The sequence below is a fragment of the Lepisosteus oculatus genome, chromosome 4 (assembly GCF_040954835.1).
Source record: "Lepisosteus oculatus isolate fLepOcu1 chromosome 4, fLepOcu1.hap2, whole genome shotgun sequence".
NCBI classification, from domain to species: Eukaryota; Metazoa; Chordata; class Actinopteri; order Semionotiformes; family Lepisosteidae; genus Lepisosteus; species Lepisosteus oculatus.
This window is the reverse complement of record NC_090699.1, coordinates 34161537-34177716: the sequence shown is the minus strand read 5'-3', so window position 1 is coordinate 34177716 and position 16180 is coordinate 34161537. Positions and strand designations below refer to the sequence as shown.

At 35.7% G+C, this 16180-nt stretch overlaps 1 protein-coding gene across 1 annotated transcript; it reads left to right on the top strand.

Moving 5' to 3' along the window:
* Positions 1-7690: 7690 nt before the first annotated feature.
* On the top strand, positions 7691-15993 carry LOC107077393 (olfactomedin-like protein 2A). The gene is made up of 8 exons (XM_015347442.2): positions 7691-8062; positions 8778-9000; positions 9490-9744; positions 11444-11551; positions 11722-12048; positions 12465-12585; positions 13891-14076; positions 14641-15993. Exons 2-8 carry the CDS (start codon positions 8929-8931, stop codon positions 15240-15242), a joined length of 1671 nt encoding a protein of 556 aa, XP_015202928.2. The 5' UTR covers positions 7691-8062; positions 8778-8928; the 3' UTR covers positions 15243-15993.
* Positions 15994-16180: the final 187 nt, after the last annotated feature.

Sequence of the window (16180 nt, the reverse complement as noted above, 5' to 3'; positions counted from 1 at the left end):
TATTCTTTATAAAAGTATTGGAAATAGAACTCTTTCTAGCACCAAAAAACTAAACTGAGCTAAATTAAGCTCTTCAGTTTATGAGAACTAAAATATAGTAGTACGGGCATGTCTGTTTTTTTTTTCTCGATGGAGATGGGGATATACAGTAAATGTGCTATTTTGCTGGATAATGTCTGTAAACATGCTTCTCTAAATTTTGTGTTTTTGCATTATATTGCATTATAATATTTAGGTGATGATTTTATAAGCTTTGTCGTGAATAGTGTCAATTTGGCATTTTTTTCTTTCATTCCCATAAAATATTTCAAGTGTGCATTATTAAAAAAAAACTACAGGGAGCAGTGTGGGTCATCTTATTTTTTATATTCAAATTTGGAAAAGATCTAGTCTAAATTACTTTGGGCAGTCATAACAGGAGGATGTTAGGTTTATATTGGTAGAAAAACATCATTCCTTCTATTTTATCGGAATGCGAGCAAGTAACCATGATTCAATTTCCAGAGTAATTGTGCCTACATGAGACTTGGGTGTCAGTGATAGTTGGTTTTATGTGAAAGAGGTATGTGACAGGCATTTGACTATATTAATAAAACCCTTTAATTATATCAATATATGAGGATTTTTAGCCGTCCTCTGCTGTATTATAACCAATGTTATGCTTTCCACATATTCTCTTTCTAAGTAGCTTATTGAGCTCTTTGAACTTGGCTTTTATTAAGTCTTTTAATGTAATCTTTAAAGTTTTCTCAAATGATCTAGTGATGAAGGATGTGAATTATACCACTGCTGGCAAAAGCAAAGCACTTGTGCTGCACAACCTTTCTGTAAAGGTTAATTTAGTCAGCTAAGTTTCTTAGCTCTAGAATAGTGGAATGCTTGGACATTGCATTGCTACCTACAAGCTGTGCCCTGTTTAACATGCAAATATGTTAAATTGTATTATTTCTTTGGCATCTGTTTTATCACGGTGAGAATCCAAGAGAGTTTTGGACTAAAACCATAGCTGAAATAATGTTTGTACCCTGTAGCATCCCTGGTTGTGACATAAACTTGTTACTTGAACTTAAAAGGAAGGTAGGGCAGACGTGGGTTTCAGCTCTAAGTAGTTCAACTCTATAGTAGTTATTTTAGGCTGGCCATTTTTTATTAATTAAAGTAGGTTTTGGAATTGGTTCATTAGTTCATGCTGCCTTGTGCCTTGCAAATCATAACAAAAAAGTGAGCATCATGCTTCACACTAAGAGAAGACTAAACCAGATCAAATTGACTAATATTGTATATGTCAAACAAGTTCTTTCACAACAAGATTTGATATAAACAGAGGGCTGAAAGATTCTTCACCTTTTTAGGCCATATTCAAAATGAACAACAAAATAAAGAATGTAATACAGAAATATGGGGATTTAACTTTTGGCTGTGAGTGTACATGATATAGACTAGTATATGTAGGTAAAGTAGAACACTCTGGTGTTTACTTTTTGTACTTGACTTAGGATATTTGAGTTACCTTTTTGCTCTAACTTTGGCCTCCTAAGCAGATATGAATGGGACTTAGACACCTCCGTTCAGAAAATGGTTGCTTGACGCAGCTCATACTTCATGAATTAATGCCATTTGCGCTCACCATCTCAAACTGCTGACAAAAAGCAAATATCCTCATACTGAGAGGAATATACAGTACATGCAATCATCTCAGAGCAGATGGCCGGAGATGCTTGCTATAATATTACAAACATAATTGGATGGAGATCAAGCCCCACCAACTGAAAGGGTGAAATTATCAGTTGATTATTTCAAATTCACTCTAGTATTGTAGTTAAATAGTATTTTCAATTTTTTGCATTTTTTTCACTGTCAAATGTGACAAGTTTGCCACATACTGTATGTGACTGGGTGTCATTTTTTAAAATTTTGTTCTTTTTCCAGGTCTGTCAGAAAGTAAACCACTTCTGGAAATATAACTTGGTATTCGTTCAATAGTCCATCATTCAAAATGGTTTTGTATGTCATCTCTGAACATCTCTCCACAATAATCATGTGCTCAGCTCAAAACAGTAAACCAATTACAAAGCCACAGATACAGTAAACACTCATTTCTATTTTCTTTCCATTTAAATCATCAATACTCTTTGCTGCTTATTTGTGTTTTGTATATTCATTTGACCTTTTCAATCTTTCTCCCTTATCTCTGCCAATGAAAATGTGGAATTTTGCAGTTAAGTGTACTAATACTGTCTAAAGCAAAATATAACACTGAAATTATATCAGAAAATACATACAAATGACAGAAAGACATGCCCAAATAAATATTTCCAATTTCACATGCTTATTAATGTAGAAACATTAATTAAATATTCCATATTCATTTCTGCTTTCTGCATTTTTTTCTTATTGAACACCAAAAGGGACCTGCCCTTTGTACTTAATGGTTTTCCAGATCTAGAACTCACTTTTCCAAGTGTTCATACTGTAAATTGTCTGAGATCATTTCTCAATGCAAAAGCTTGGAAATACTACAGCTAAAATTATGGTTAATTGATATTTTAGATGTTTTAATGAATTTAGAAAGTGGTGGGGTTTAAAAACCTTCTCTTCTATAGCCTCAATTTGATATACAGAAAATGTTTAATTAGAAATCTATTCTTAACGAAGGTGCTATTGAAGTCCTTGTTTAGCTACGATTATAATGAGATACAAATGCTATCTGGGCCCTCTCATGCAATCTTTATTTACTGTGAGCTTCGTTAAATCCATTGCCGTCACTATTTGCAAGCTAGACAGACCCTTTTCATGATTTGCTGAACGTGGTGAGATCAATATATTTTTAACTTGAATGGTGGACAGATTGCTCCTAACTTTTTAAAATTTTTTTATTTATGCTTAACAAAAGAACAAAAATTACAATACAAACAAGAGTACATATAACAATTCAAAACAAAAATATTGTCAGGGGTAGATTGCTCCTTACTTGACAGGACATGACAGCTTCCATTGCCATTACACTTTAAAAGAGTCTTAAGTAATTCTGGGGATTAACTATTGTTATTTTTTCTGTGTGGCTAATGATATGGTAATTCGATGGATTATAGAATGAGACTCTTATTGGAAGACACCTAAATATTTTCAAGCTTTGCTGATTTTATTTTGTGATTGCAGTTTCAAGGATTTGAAAATTCTTTCCTTTTCACCACTCCTTGCACACTTACAGTACCTTACATCCTGTCTGAACTTGTTAAAAAAGTAGAATGGAATGCAAATGGGCAACTTTAGCTTGAGGGTTTTTTTTTTGTGTGATATTGCCTACCCCTATACTGTATATTATCACACACAAACAACATCTCTATTATTTGGCCGTAGCCAAGAAATGACACAGTCACTATTTCATTCCTTTATTGATTCATTTGTCTCAATGAAAATCTGTACTGTTAGATACTCTTAGGATTTAACACAGACATTTAAGAGCCATTCATTTTATTGATGTTATTATAGCACATGGAAAGGCTAATGGAGTTACAGTGTCTCCTTGTGATTTACATTTCCTATGTAGTAGGCAACATTTTTCCTGCCATTTACTGTACAGTCTGTCTATGAGAGGCAGTTAAAGAATTAAGTATGTGTAAAATTATAGATATATCTTTAGGCAAAGAGTTGTTGTCTGCAAGTACATGGTCTATCACTGCAGTGTATTTTTAAAATAAATGCCAAAATATTTTTAATTTTATGTTATGTCTTCACTTCCACATGATTACAGACAAAGTCTCTTTTCATTAAAATGTTAAATTATATACAAGCATCTCTAAATAGCTTGCTGATCTTATCTTTAATAAAAAAAAGAAAATTAGAAGGTTTATAATATGTCATGCAAACTGAGATTAAAAATGGTTTTGTAATTGCTGGATGACTGTCAGCCTTCTGAATGAACCAAAAGGAAAAGAAAATGAATTGACTCACCCAATTACTGTCTTCTGCAGTTGTATTCTGTCTAGCAATACAGATGTCTACTTTTTATTTTTATTGCTGGTTATAAATAATGAATGGAATACAAACACAAGAGCATTCTCCATTAAATAAAATAACTGGGTAAATTAATTGTTTGGGGTGCCATCTTTTTTTTTCTTTAAGAATTAACACATTGTAAAAGCAGTCACCATAAAACTATGAAAGATATGTTCCTGTTTTGCTTGCCCGCCTCTTCATTTTGTCAATATATTTAAGATTTACACAACTGTAATTATTTGTTATTGTTGATCTCATTCAACATTCATCAATACACAGGAGATTTGCCTTTTTAATTAACAGCATGCACTAGTCAAGTTCTTTATTCAAGAGAAAGCTGCTAAACCCATATAAACTAAAGCATGGACCAAATCAAAACTTTGATCCACTAGCTAGTCACAAACTGGAATCCCGATCTCTGGTGTCAACATACCAATACTTTTTTTTAATAAGAAGTCACTTACCTTTGACTCTAAGGGAGTCTGCCATGAGACAGTCTTGATACAAAACCTACTTACTGTACATTTTGCAAGAGGGATTAAGTTTTAAATTGTTTTTTTTTTCTTTTGGCTTTGCTGAACCTTTTCTGTCTTGAAAAAGTCTGCAGTAATGTTCTCTTACTCACCTAAGTTACCCAAGGGACATCTTCAGCATTAGCAGTGAAATACGAACCAACTCAAAGGAAATGTTAGGAGAGGTGCATTTGAGATAATAAGTATAACCGACTGTTCGTTTCACAAGACTACTCCTGTAGGTGTGTGGATCAGTCTTCCCCAGCCATGTTGTTAAAGCTGACACCCTGGCTTCCTTCAAGAAATGACTGCACAACACTACCGATCAATCACATACTGGCAAGCAAATGAGCCACACTAGTCAACTGATGTCCTCTTTGTTTTATGTTTTATGTACTTATGTGTATCTGCATGGCCAAAAGAGCAGCATAGTTCTGTCCCAGTCTGTCTTCTTATAAAAAAGTAAATTCCTTCATTTTTCTGGAATTTTCCACTTAACCCCCAACCACACTCTAATTGAATTCTTCTAGCAAAGTGATGTGATATCTTCCAGTTAGATCAGTGTTTTATCTTTTATGTGCTGTTATTTTCTCTTGCTGTGTGAGTGCATGTTCAGGGTTTTTATGTTTTTGTATAGAGCCAATCTGTGGTTTTGGGAGCTATGTAAATATTTGGTTGCTCCCTTTCATGGTTGTTAAGGAGAAGCTTAAATTACAGGCTTCTGTTTTTGAGAACACGAAAATAACAAAAAAGGTGAGAATCGATTTTCCGTTTCCATGTTTTGTGATGATTATAGTCACTGTAAAACCAATAAAATATGTGCAAAATGTGCATAGGTTTATACAGATTGATTGTCCAAAAAGTACAATGGAGCAAACATGCTGTCCATAGAGGAGCAAATGAAGGGCTAACAGTCCTAGCCTAGGGCAGCGTTATACACCCTGACAGCCGCCGGGAGGAAAGACCTGCGGAAACGTTCCCTTGAACACCGTAGCTGGAGCAGTCTGTTGCTAAAAGTGCTCCGCTGCCCAGTAACAGTCCCATGAAGCGGATAAGAGGTGTTGTTCATGATAGCTGTGAGCTTGGTCAGCATTCTCCTCTCAGCCACCACCTCCATGGGGTCAAGGCTCATCCCCAACACAGAGCCAGCCTTCTTGATAAGTTTATTTGCATCTTTTGTCATGATGCTGCTGCCCCAGCACACAACAGCGTAGAAGATGGCTGCCACCACCACTGATTTATAAACAAATGTGTAGCAGTGTTCCACACACACCAAAGGACCTGAGCCTCCTAAGAAAATAGAGTTGGCTCTGACCTTTCTTGTACAGGGTGTCAGTGTTACCAGATCACTCCAGCTTATCATCCAGGTGTACCCCTAAGTACTTGTAGGAATGTACACCCTCTATGTCCTCACCCTGGATGGAAACAGGGTTCAGTGGAGACTATAACCTATTAGTAAGCCTCTACAATGAGAATAATAGAGACATTAAGTGAATTAAATTGTAGAATTCTGTTTTTCTGGTCGACAAAACGTTCAAAAAGACATACACCTGAGATCTGGTGTAGTCATTCACCACAATCTAAAGCAAAAACCCATCAGACATCTTTTTAGACTTTTTAGGGTAATGAGACGGTGTGGTATAGCAGCATCCAGACATGCCTGGGATGCTTCATAAAGCCTCCAAGGGTACAGGCTGATGTAGACCCACCCAGCTTGTCTAGAGAAACAGAGAAACATGATGAATGATTTTTCAGTCACACAAAGGTATTTAAAAAAACTAATATTTCAGATTACAAAAGAAAGAATAAAGGGCATGACCATAATATAGGTTTATTGGATTACATTAATATGATAGGAGAGAGAATGTATTTCTACCTTCACCTGCTCAATTACAACAGCCATTGTTATATTTTCTGTTGGTTTGCAATTTTATTTTTTACAGTATATTGTATTTGCTCTCACTTCTCAGGTGATACTCATTATCTCCAGTTATGCATCATATTTTAGCTACGTATAAGCAATAGTTTTTTTTCCTTTATATTTCAAAATACATATGCAGGATTAAATATTGGGGGGTGTTTGTACTGTACATGATGCAAAAGTTAAAACCTGAACACAATTAATAAAATACTTATAAATATCCATGGTTATTATATTAGATAAGAAAAAAAGCATAAATTAAAAGAAACTACAGGCAAAAAGATGAAGATGGGCTATTGTTGTTCTTCATATTATGCCTCTTGCCTTGATAATGTTCTTATCTGTTCCAATACTACTGAGAAATGCTGGAGCTGATAACTACAGTGTATAGTCATGTAGGGTGATGGTACAATAGTCTGGGTCTTCTTCTCAGGGATTTGATCAGAGACTCTCAGGAGCCTCATGGACCAGAATTAATTATCTGGAAGAAACAAAATGACTGTTTTTCATATAGCATGTGAAACTCATTTGTTATTTAAATTAAACTTGTTTAGCTTTTTCTCAAGTGGTGCCCATGTCCCCATCCTTGCAACAGATCTTCCTCTTCCTCGAAGAAATTTGTCTGACATGTTGTATGATATCCTAGTCCAAATTTGGTTGTATTGCATGGGAATACATAATGTACATCCTGACAATCCTAGTATCCATAAAGCCAGAACTGAATGAACGGTTTGATGCATTAATGCAGAACTTTACGTTTATGGGGTTCGATTTAGTAACTAGAAGACCTCAGAGATACTGAAAGTCAATTGAATATGTACTTAGGAATGAATTCAGGCGGCACTTTCACACACACATAGATGTGATTTGTTTTGAAGCAAACTGCCTAAACTTGTCAGTTCTCTGGGATCATTTATCGCAAAATCTGTAAGCTTCTAACAATCAACCAAGAAGCTGCACAATATCTTTTTCTCACTTAAAGCTGTCTTTGTACTCTTAACTGTTAAAACTGTGTCATCCTCATACTTTAGTCTGTCGCGTCTTTACTGAGTGAGAGTGCCTGTCTGGATTTTACTCAGACCTGGATCTGCAGAGGTGTATGAGTGTGGCAGGGGGTGTGGTAAAGGCTGTTCTCAGATGTCTACTGAGAGAGGCTGTCTCATTTTCTCTGTGACTCATTCTAACATACAGTAGAATAGATTATATCAGGTAGCAGTTTGAATATTTTATCATTCACTTTCAGAACCTACTGTGAAGAGCCAGTTATTATCACAGGTGTACACAACTAAAGGATGCACGTAATCCAGGCTTCTGGCTCTTCTGCTTGGTGTCATAAACCACAGGGTTAAGATTTGCTTTATCTGTGAGAACTACTTTTAAAACGCTGATTTAAAGTCCTTCCTTTTTGCATTATGATTTTGCTTTCCTTTCCTTGGAAGACAGAATGTGAAGATTTTTTTTCCATCATCATTCGATGAAAATGTATTTGCTTTTTCAAATAAGTACTTGGAATATTTTCAAGAAGTATAGCCACGATTACAGATAAAGAATTTTGGAAATGTTTCCTGTATTTCTTCAACATACAGTATGACAAATTGTCTGACAATTTTGTGTACTCATATAAAGAAGGGTATGTAATCATTATTTTTCACTTCACTTGGAAATATTTTTTATTTTTGAAAGCACTGAGGATTTAAGAAATTAAAATAAAAAAAAGTTTTTGGAACTTCAGTACTATTTCAAAATTCAGTACTATTTTAGGGTAAAAGGGAAAGTTGAGTTTAAATCTCTTCACCTCAAGACTTAACTTAAATGGCTGAATAATAATTATTTTTAGTCACTTCTGTATTTCTTAATACCAGCTCACTGTACCTTTATGTTACTAAGAGGAAAACAGATGCATATACAAATAATACACCAGTTCTGATTTATTGCAAAGTGGAAGATGTACTCATATGGTAGAATGCTGCATTACTTTCATATCAGTCTTTTTTCTCCAATTAATATCTTATTGGATTAGAGCCATTTTACAAAAATGTCAGTTTTTCACCTGAAAAGTGTGTTAAGTGTGATGATTTATGTTAAAGTATTTTCAGTGTTCTGCACATTCACATTAATTGCTGTAAGATATCATTCAGAATTATTACAGTGTTGACAGATTAGGTACAGTATTTGTTACAACATTTGCATACAGGTCTTTGTTTTGGTATGGATTCTGTCCAGACTTGAAATTAAAAACTTTGAAGTAGAAGACTTTGCAGGTGAGAGCTGAGTGTTTAATGATTCCTTTTTTTGTCACATTTAAAGGAGTTATTCTGATGCATTTTTGCTCTTTTGATCTACAGTTTTGCTTCGCAGGTTGTTTATTCCCTGTTTTTAACTTGGAGAGAACTTTAAGCTAAAGGTCCTAATAGACAGACCTGATTTCATACAAATAAACTAAATAAGCAGCAAGTCCTGTAGGGTTGTGTTGCTTCCAGATCTGTGCAAGTGACAATGCGAGTATTCCTATGTGTAACAACCCTGTCACTGCTGGCTCTGACAATCGACTGCTCCATTGCCCAGCAGGTAAGACGTTTTAAGCGAAATCACAACAATTTACTCGTTAATTTTCTTTAAAAATATCTGATATTATAACTTTATTGGTAACATTATTAAGAAAATAATTTGTTCACTGTCTTGGTACATTTGTTAAATGTTAATGTTTAATTTATTTGGATGATCAAGATACGTAATGTATTTTTGTTCACATTATTATTATTATTATTATTATTATTATTATTATTATTATTATTATTATTATTATTATTATTATTATTATTATTGTTGAGCAACAGCAATTAGATTAGATTACAATAAAAGCATGTATAGGAATGTATAGCATGTACAGTATAGGAAAGCATGTGTAGAAAGTACAATGAAACTACCATGCATATACAAGCTGGTAATGTAGACACACAGCTGGTTTGTGATCCGTGGTTCCGGCCAAACAAGTGAATTATATTATCACACTTAGAATGAAATGCCACTTTGCTTGTCCTTCACGGTGTGTTGCAGTCTTCAGAGCAGTCCAATTCCCTTGGTGGAACTGAGGGGCAGTGTGGCTGTCGTTGCTTACTGAGGCGACCATCGCTGGAGCAGTGCAGGCGGAGTAATGAACAGGGTGACTGGAGACATCAGTCATCTTTGATACAACCGCTAACATCTTGGGGGTCAAAGTGCAAGTGTCACTGTGAGATTGTAGGTTACAGCCCCTGTGAGAATGAATTGAAGTTGGAAAGGCTGAAAAATAAGATTCCAGATATTGCAAAGGTATGCAGAATGAAATACATTGTATCCAGCTCTTCTTAATCTGCATGTTACAGTACATTAATGTTTAGCAGTCCTAATGCTTTTATACTTATACAACACTGATAAAATCCATGACACAGTATTTGCTGATATTTTTTGGTTAGAACTTTCAATTCAGCTGCAGTGCACCAGCAACTTCAAACTACCAAAAACAGTAATTTAAAATCCACACCTGCAGCAGCCTACACAGGGCCACCGTTGAGCGGAACTGATGAATGAAAGCATTTAGCATCTGTGTTACATTGGAGGTGAATTGCATCTAATAACACTATCACCATTAACTCTCAGGACTGCTTTCTCACTTTCTGCTGATAGGCCCATCAATCTTAAGTCATTATTTATCATCAGAACTGGACTGTCAGTAGTCTGCCATAATTGATACAGAAAATTTGTACATCATTGACTTAGCAATAATAGTGTTAGAAATGTAATTTCTGAATCTCTTTTAAAAACAGGAAGAGGAGGCCGCTTGTCCCTTCCAGGGTATTCAAATTGAGTTCCTTTAAAGTCTTATTAATATTGTTCACTTCCTTATATTGTACCAGATGGGACATTTGTTCTGCAGAGAGCTAAAAGATTTACTGTAATACAATACACTTAACATATTTAACACAATGTGAACCAATGTATGATGAGAAAGAAGAAAATACATTTCTAAAGTAAAATATACAATCAACTATGCAAAAAGGCTCAGTTCTTGTAGCCTATCAGAGCATGTCATTCCTTTAAGCTCTGGAATATATCTGGTTTCTGTTCTCAGGACTGATCGTGAGGAACAACATTCTCTGTAATATGATTACTAGAATTGTACAATTTATTCAAAATAAGTAAAATTCTCTATTGATCCCATATATTTCTGATCCTATTGTACATCTCTTACGCTCTGTCTAGATCCTTTGTGTTTAGCTTTCCTCAAATTGTAAAACTATGATTTGGACTGTTCCTACACAATTACAGTTTAAAAACATACCTTAAAAATACAGGCATTTCTTCTTGTTCGTTCTCTGACAAAGTGAGCAAAGAAGCTATTTCTTAGTTATATACAATATACAGTATATGCCATTCCAGTTTCTGTTGCTGACATTCCTGTTGGCCTTTCCCAGTCTATGTGAGGAAAGTTGAAGTCTCCCATAAATGTATTCCTTTACACAAATATTATTAGAATTTCACTATGAAGTGTTGAGTTCTGGATAATATCTGAATTTGGTCATGTGAATATTACCTCCAAATGCTATGCTTTTTGAATGTTTTTAAAAATCTGAGTCATATGGATTCTGCTATTGTTTAAACAATGTGTTCACTTGTTTTATTGTTAGGTAAAATGGATATCAATAAAAAAATAAAGAGCAGAGTAATTATTGATACACCTTCCGATACCACATATATAACTAGATATACAGGTTATAACATAGCAAGACAACCATTCCTATTATCTAATTAACATGTACAGTACCTTAATAAGTGTAAACTTCTTAATGATACATCCAAACCAGTAGAAAAAACATCAAAAATCTTCATACAAATAAATATTTTTTTATTTACATTCATAGAGCATAACCATATTAAATATCATTTTTTAATATTTATTTATATTCATACTCTTCAAAACACTTTCTAATCACTGAAGGGTGTGACAGCTCAATTTCTTCCTCTACAACAGATCAAATCTACAGTGAAGGTCCTTCAACAAGTTATTGAAAATGCTGACATCCGACGTCTGAGCTCCAATACCAACAGGGTCATCACCCATATCAAATCCCTGGAGCAGGTATTTATTTGTTGAAACATGTCCAAGTACATGTCCTTATGTTTTACTATCTTGTCTCTGTCTGTGTTTCAGTTGATGTTTGTGTGATTGACACCTCTTCTTTGTTTGACACTCAGTCTGTCTGATCAACCAAAGTCAACCAACCAGACTCCCTGCATTTTGTCTCTCAGGTTTTAAGGACTCATCAGATGTCAGAAAAGGCGTTGCTAAAGAAGCTCCAGGGCTCTCTTTCTCAGAATGCACTTCTTTACCAGAATGTCAGTGAGGCAATGAGGTTCCTGTCTCGTGAGATCTACAAAGTCAATGGCCACCTCAGACACACTGTGGTCATGCAGCCAAGTATAACATTTAACAATCACACTGCAGATCAACAGCCTGTTATAATCGCACCCCACAACTCTGTGCCGGATACAGACAAATCTGCCAATCAATACACTATGTCCTATAACAGTAAAAATCCCAATAATGTCACAGTGCACCTTAATCAACTAACCCCGGTAAGTACATTCTTTGAATCCTAATAATCAGTAATTAATATAAATACCCACAGCCACTGGCAATGAAGTAGAAGGATTAGCCCTGTTTGTACATTTCAGTTGTTTCCTACAGTATGTTTAAACTGGAATATAGAACATCACTGCACCATAGTGTATAAAGATTAAAGTGCTAATGTCTAGTCAAAAGGCATACTGTAGAATACTCACACATAAAGTAAATTTTGAACTACACTGAAAATTGTGATTATCTGTGCGCTACAAATACCCTTTCATATCAGATATAAAGATATTCTAATTTTTTTTTAAGTGATGCACCGGAGATGTAATTTTATGTCCAGTAAGATTCCATCATAAGCAATGTTTTTACAACATTCTTCTGTGTAAAGGTTGCATTATTATCTGTTTCTCTTGGGAAGAGGGAAAAGAACCAAAGTTCCTCCACCTATGAGGTAACAGATCAAAAGAAGTTCACTAGCCCTATTCCCCCTCAATATGGGAGTGAGGAGGATTACTCTCAGAAGGAACTCGTCAACACAGGTGAGATATTTTTTAAATAATAAAGATCATTTTCATTTATCTACCCAGAAAACAACATGGAGCTCACCATGCTGTTGCTAAAAATGTTACATTTTGAGGGGAGGGTTGTTACAGTATGTTCACAATCATCATGTGTTTTAGAAAACGTTCCAGAGGAACAAATAATTAGCAAAACTGAGTTTAATCTAAAAACATTTGAAATAGTGGGTTAATTATTATATTGAATTGTTCAGGTGGGTAGCTGCGTCTGCATGCGTAGGCTGCAAAGGAACAAGTAATAGGTTTATTCCATGCTGAAAAGAGAAAAAAGAAAACACAACGTTTCGGCTGTGGAGCCTTCTTCAGGTGTGAGAAAGACAGGACAGACAGCAAAGATTAAATAGCACAGGAGAACAAAAGCTGGGAGAGTGGAGGATGCGGGAGCAGGGGAGAGGCAGAAAGAGGTGAAGAGAGGGGTGAAGTCGAAACCTGCATGTGAACAGAGAAGATTACACGAAAACAAGTCTGTCATTAAGAGAAGGGGGATGGTGTGAACCAAGTCTCAGGATATTTTTTGTTTCTGATGTCTTTCTGCTATGGGAGTTAAGAAACCCTTCCTTGAGAACGCAGACGGAGAGATCAGTGTGATCAAGGCTGTCTGAGGTGAAATGAGAAACTATGGACTTGGAGAAATGTTTAATCTTCACAGCCCTAACATGTTCTCTGAAGCCAAAGGAACTGTGAAAAAGGGAGAGAGGTTTTAGTCTGTCATGTGGTCATGCTCTAATGACCAGCTTGAGCACTTCCTGCATCACTTCACCAGCTTCCACCCCTCCCTCAATTATACGGTTAACATATCTCCCACTACTCTTGCATTTCTAGACATAAACCTATCCATTAACCATCCCCGACTCTCTACTTCAGTCTATTCAAACCCAAGATTCACACGGTTATCTCCTGTACAGCTCATTTCACCCCAAACACACTAAAAACTCTCTGCCTTTATCACAGTTCCTTCGGCTACGATGTAAAGTGATGTCCATGCAGTGATGACATGGATTTCCAGAACCAAGCACTCAAAATGTTCTGAATTAAACAGTTTTTATACATGCAATATTACATGCAATATTACAATTCTTTCAGAACTTCAAAAGCAGTGTTAAGACTGCATCCAACTGACCTGGCCAGATGGCTTGGTATATTTCTCACAAGATAATTAGAATACAACAATATGTCAGAGGCCATCCCTTGAAGAAATGTGGTATTTGTTTTTTATACAATGTGATTATGAAATCTGCTCTCCATTTCTCTGCCCTTCTTCATCAGCGCTGGAGAGTAATTGCTCTGGGACTCTGATTTCAGTTGGGCTCTCTGAGACTGTGGCTCACTTTGGTAGTAAGGAGGGAGCCTGGTTTATGGACCCCTGGTTTCCTGTTGGACCAATCTATGTGGCTGATAAACTTTTTGGTAGCACCCTACTGGAGTTCAAGGACCTTAAAGCTCTGAAACAGGGTAACTGAAAATACTGTATAGAGCAGAAAGGCACGTCTTTAATGAGGATTAGGGGCTGTGTTATTAGGAGTTTAAGGGATTGAAAAAATGTTCATGGTAAACTTCACTTAATCTGGTTCATCTGATTTGGAATGAAATATTACACAGTACATTCATTTTATTCTTACAAAACATGCAAGAAATCATTCCAGAAAATTATTATTACATAGAATCATAAAGATCACCATAACAATCTACATTATTAGACAAGTTGTTGTATGTAAGTATAGTTTATTGTACAGGACTAAACCTATCCACACTGTAATATTTACAGTTTAAGTGTAACATTTATTGTTACAGTTTAATTGTTTATGTTTATTTTAGTGATATCTGACCATGCACTATAATGTACTTTGAACATTAAAAAAGTGAAAAAATGTATTCTATAGATTTTTATACAACTATTGTTCTGGCAGTTGTAACACTTAGCTAATATGAAAAAAAAATCAACAAGTAGATATTTTAATAAATTAGTTTAAAACTACAAAATGCACTCGTTATAATTGCTTTTCCTTGGTCTCCCAGATAATCCCTCCTCTCCACCTCACTACCTGCCCTGCAGCTATTCAGGAACTGGACATGCTGTCTACAATGGCTCCTTCTATTACCTCAAGGCCTTCACTCAAACCCTCATCCGCTACAGCCTGGAAAAGCGAGCCCTGGCAGCCTGGGTTCAGCTGTATGATCTCGCAGTCCCTAGAAGTTCCGGGTCAGGTGTGGGCTGGCAGGGTCACAACGAGGTCTCTCTGGGGGTTGATGAGTCTGGACTCTGGGCAGCCTACCCCTCTACCAGCTTTGGAGCTCTTCTAGAGGATGAACTGGTTCTTGCGCGGTTAGACCCTGTGGAGCTGGTCCCACTGAAGGATTCAGTCTGGAAAACAGGACTCCAGAGACCGCAGTATGGTCTGTACTTCCTCAGCTGTGGCGTTCTGTATTGTTTCCACCAGGGGGCACTACACTATGCTTTTGACACATACACTCAAGGTTGGAGCCCCATTTCTCTGGCCTTCCCTAACAGAACTGCTTACTCACATCTCACTCAGCTCTCTTATTGCCCCTTGCGCAGAGCATTGCTTGGTTGGGACAATGCCACACAGGTATTCTATTCCCTCCTTTTCACTCAGTGAGGGAACAAAAACCTAAATGAAACTAAACTGAAATATAACACAAGATAATTGGATTCATTTCTCTTTTCCTAATTAAAACAAAAAAGAATACAAACAAGATTCAGCCAATCTGCCAAATTTGGTAGTTAATAACTCATCCGGCAATTTTTGAAGGAAGCCAAAATATTGGCTTCAACAACACTGCTGAGTAGCTTGTTACATACTCCCACAACCCTTTGGGTAAAGAAGAGTTGCCTTTCTAGGTTTAAATTGCACCTCCACATATCTTCCACTGATGTCCTCTGGTTCTAGTTTCACTGTTCACTGTGTTGGATGCTCTTTTCTAGACTGACACCAGAGCAGCAAAATAATAGTACAGGTCTTCGGGAATGTTATGTAAAATTAATACTTCAGTATTTAGAGATAAGTGGTAGACCTTTAATAAGACATTTTTTTAAAGAAATGCATTTATTTTCTGATTATGTACAGTACAGTACTAATAATGTTTAACAAATTACAGCCAGCAGATTGAACTTGGCTGTTGCCATACATCCTGGACTTTTGTTATAAACTCAATCAAAAGGCATGGAGTTATGGAAGATTTGAACTAAGCAATTAGAAGAAGAAGCACTTCAGGTATTAAAAACAGATTCATATCTACATTGCTTCTCCACTTTTAGTTCGATGTGTAATATGCACATATAATCTGTGTAGCCTGATTATGTGTTTACTTGATAGAAGGTCTGTCATAAATTACAGAATGCTTTATCTATTCATTGTTTTTCATTCTTAAATCTGACAACATTTTGCTTCAATGTGTCATAGTCACATACAGTTTTTTTTATTATTCTTATTATGATAATTATATTTTTTAGAAAGAATAAACTTTTTGAATAAATACATATAACTGTTTCTGGGAGTTAACCTTAAATTATATAAACATTTTAATTATATCCTTT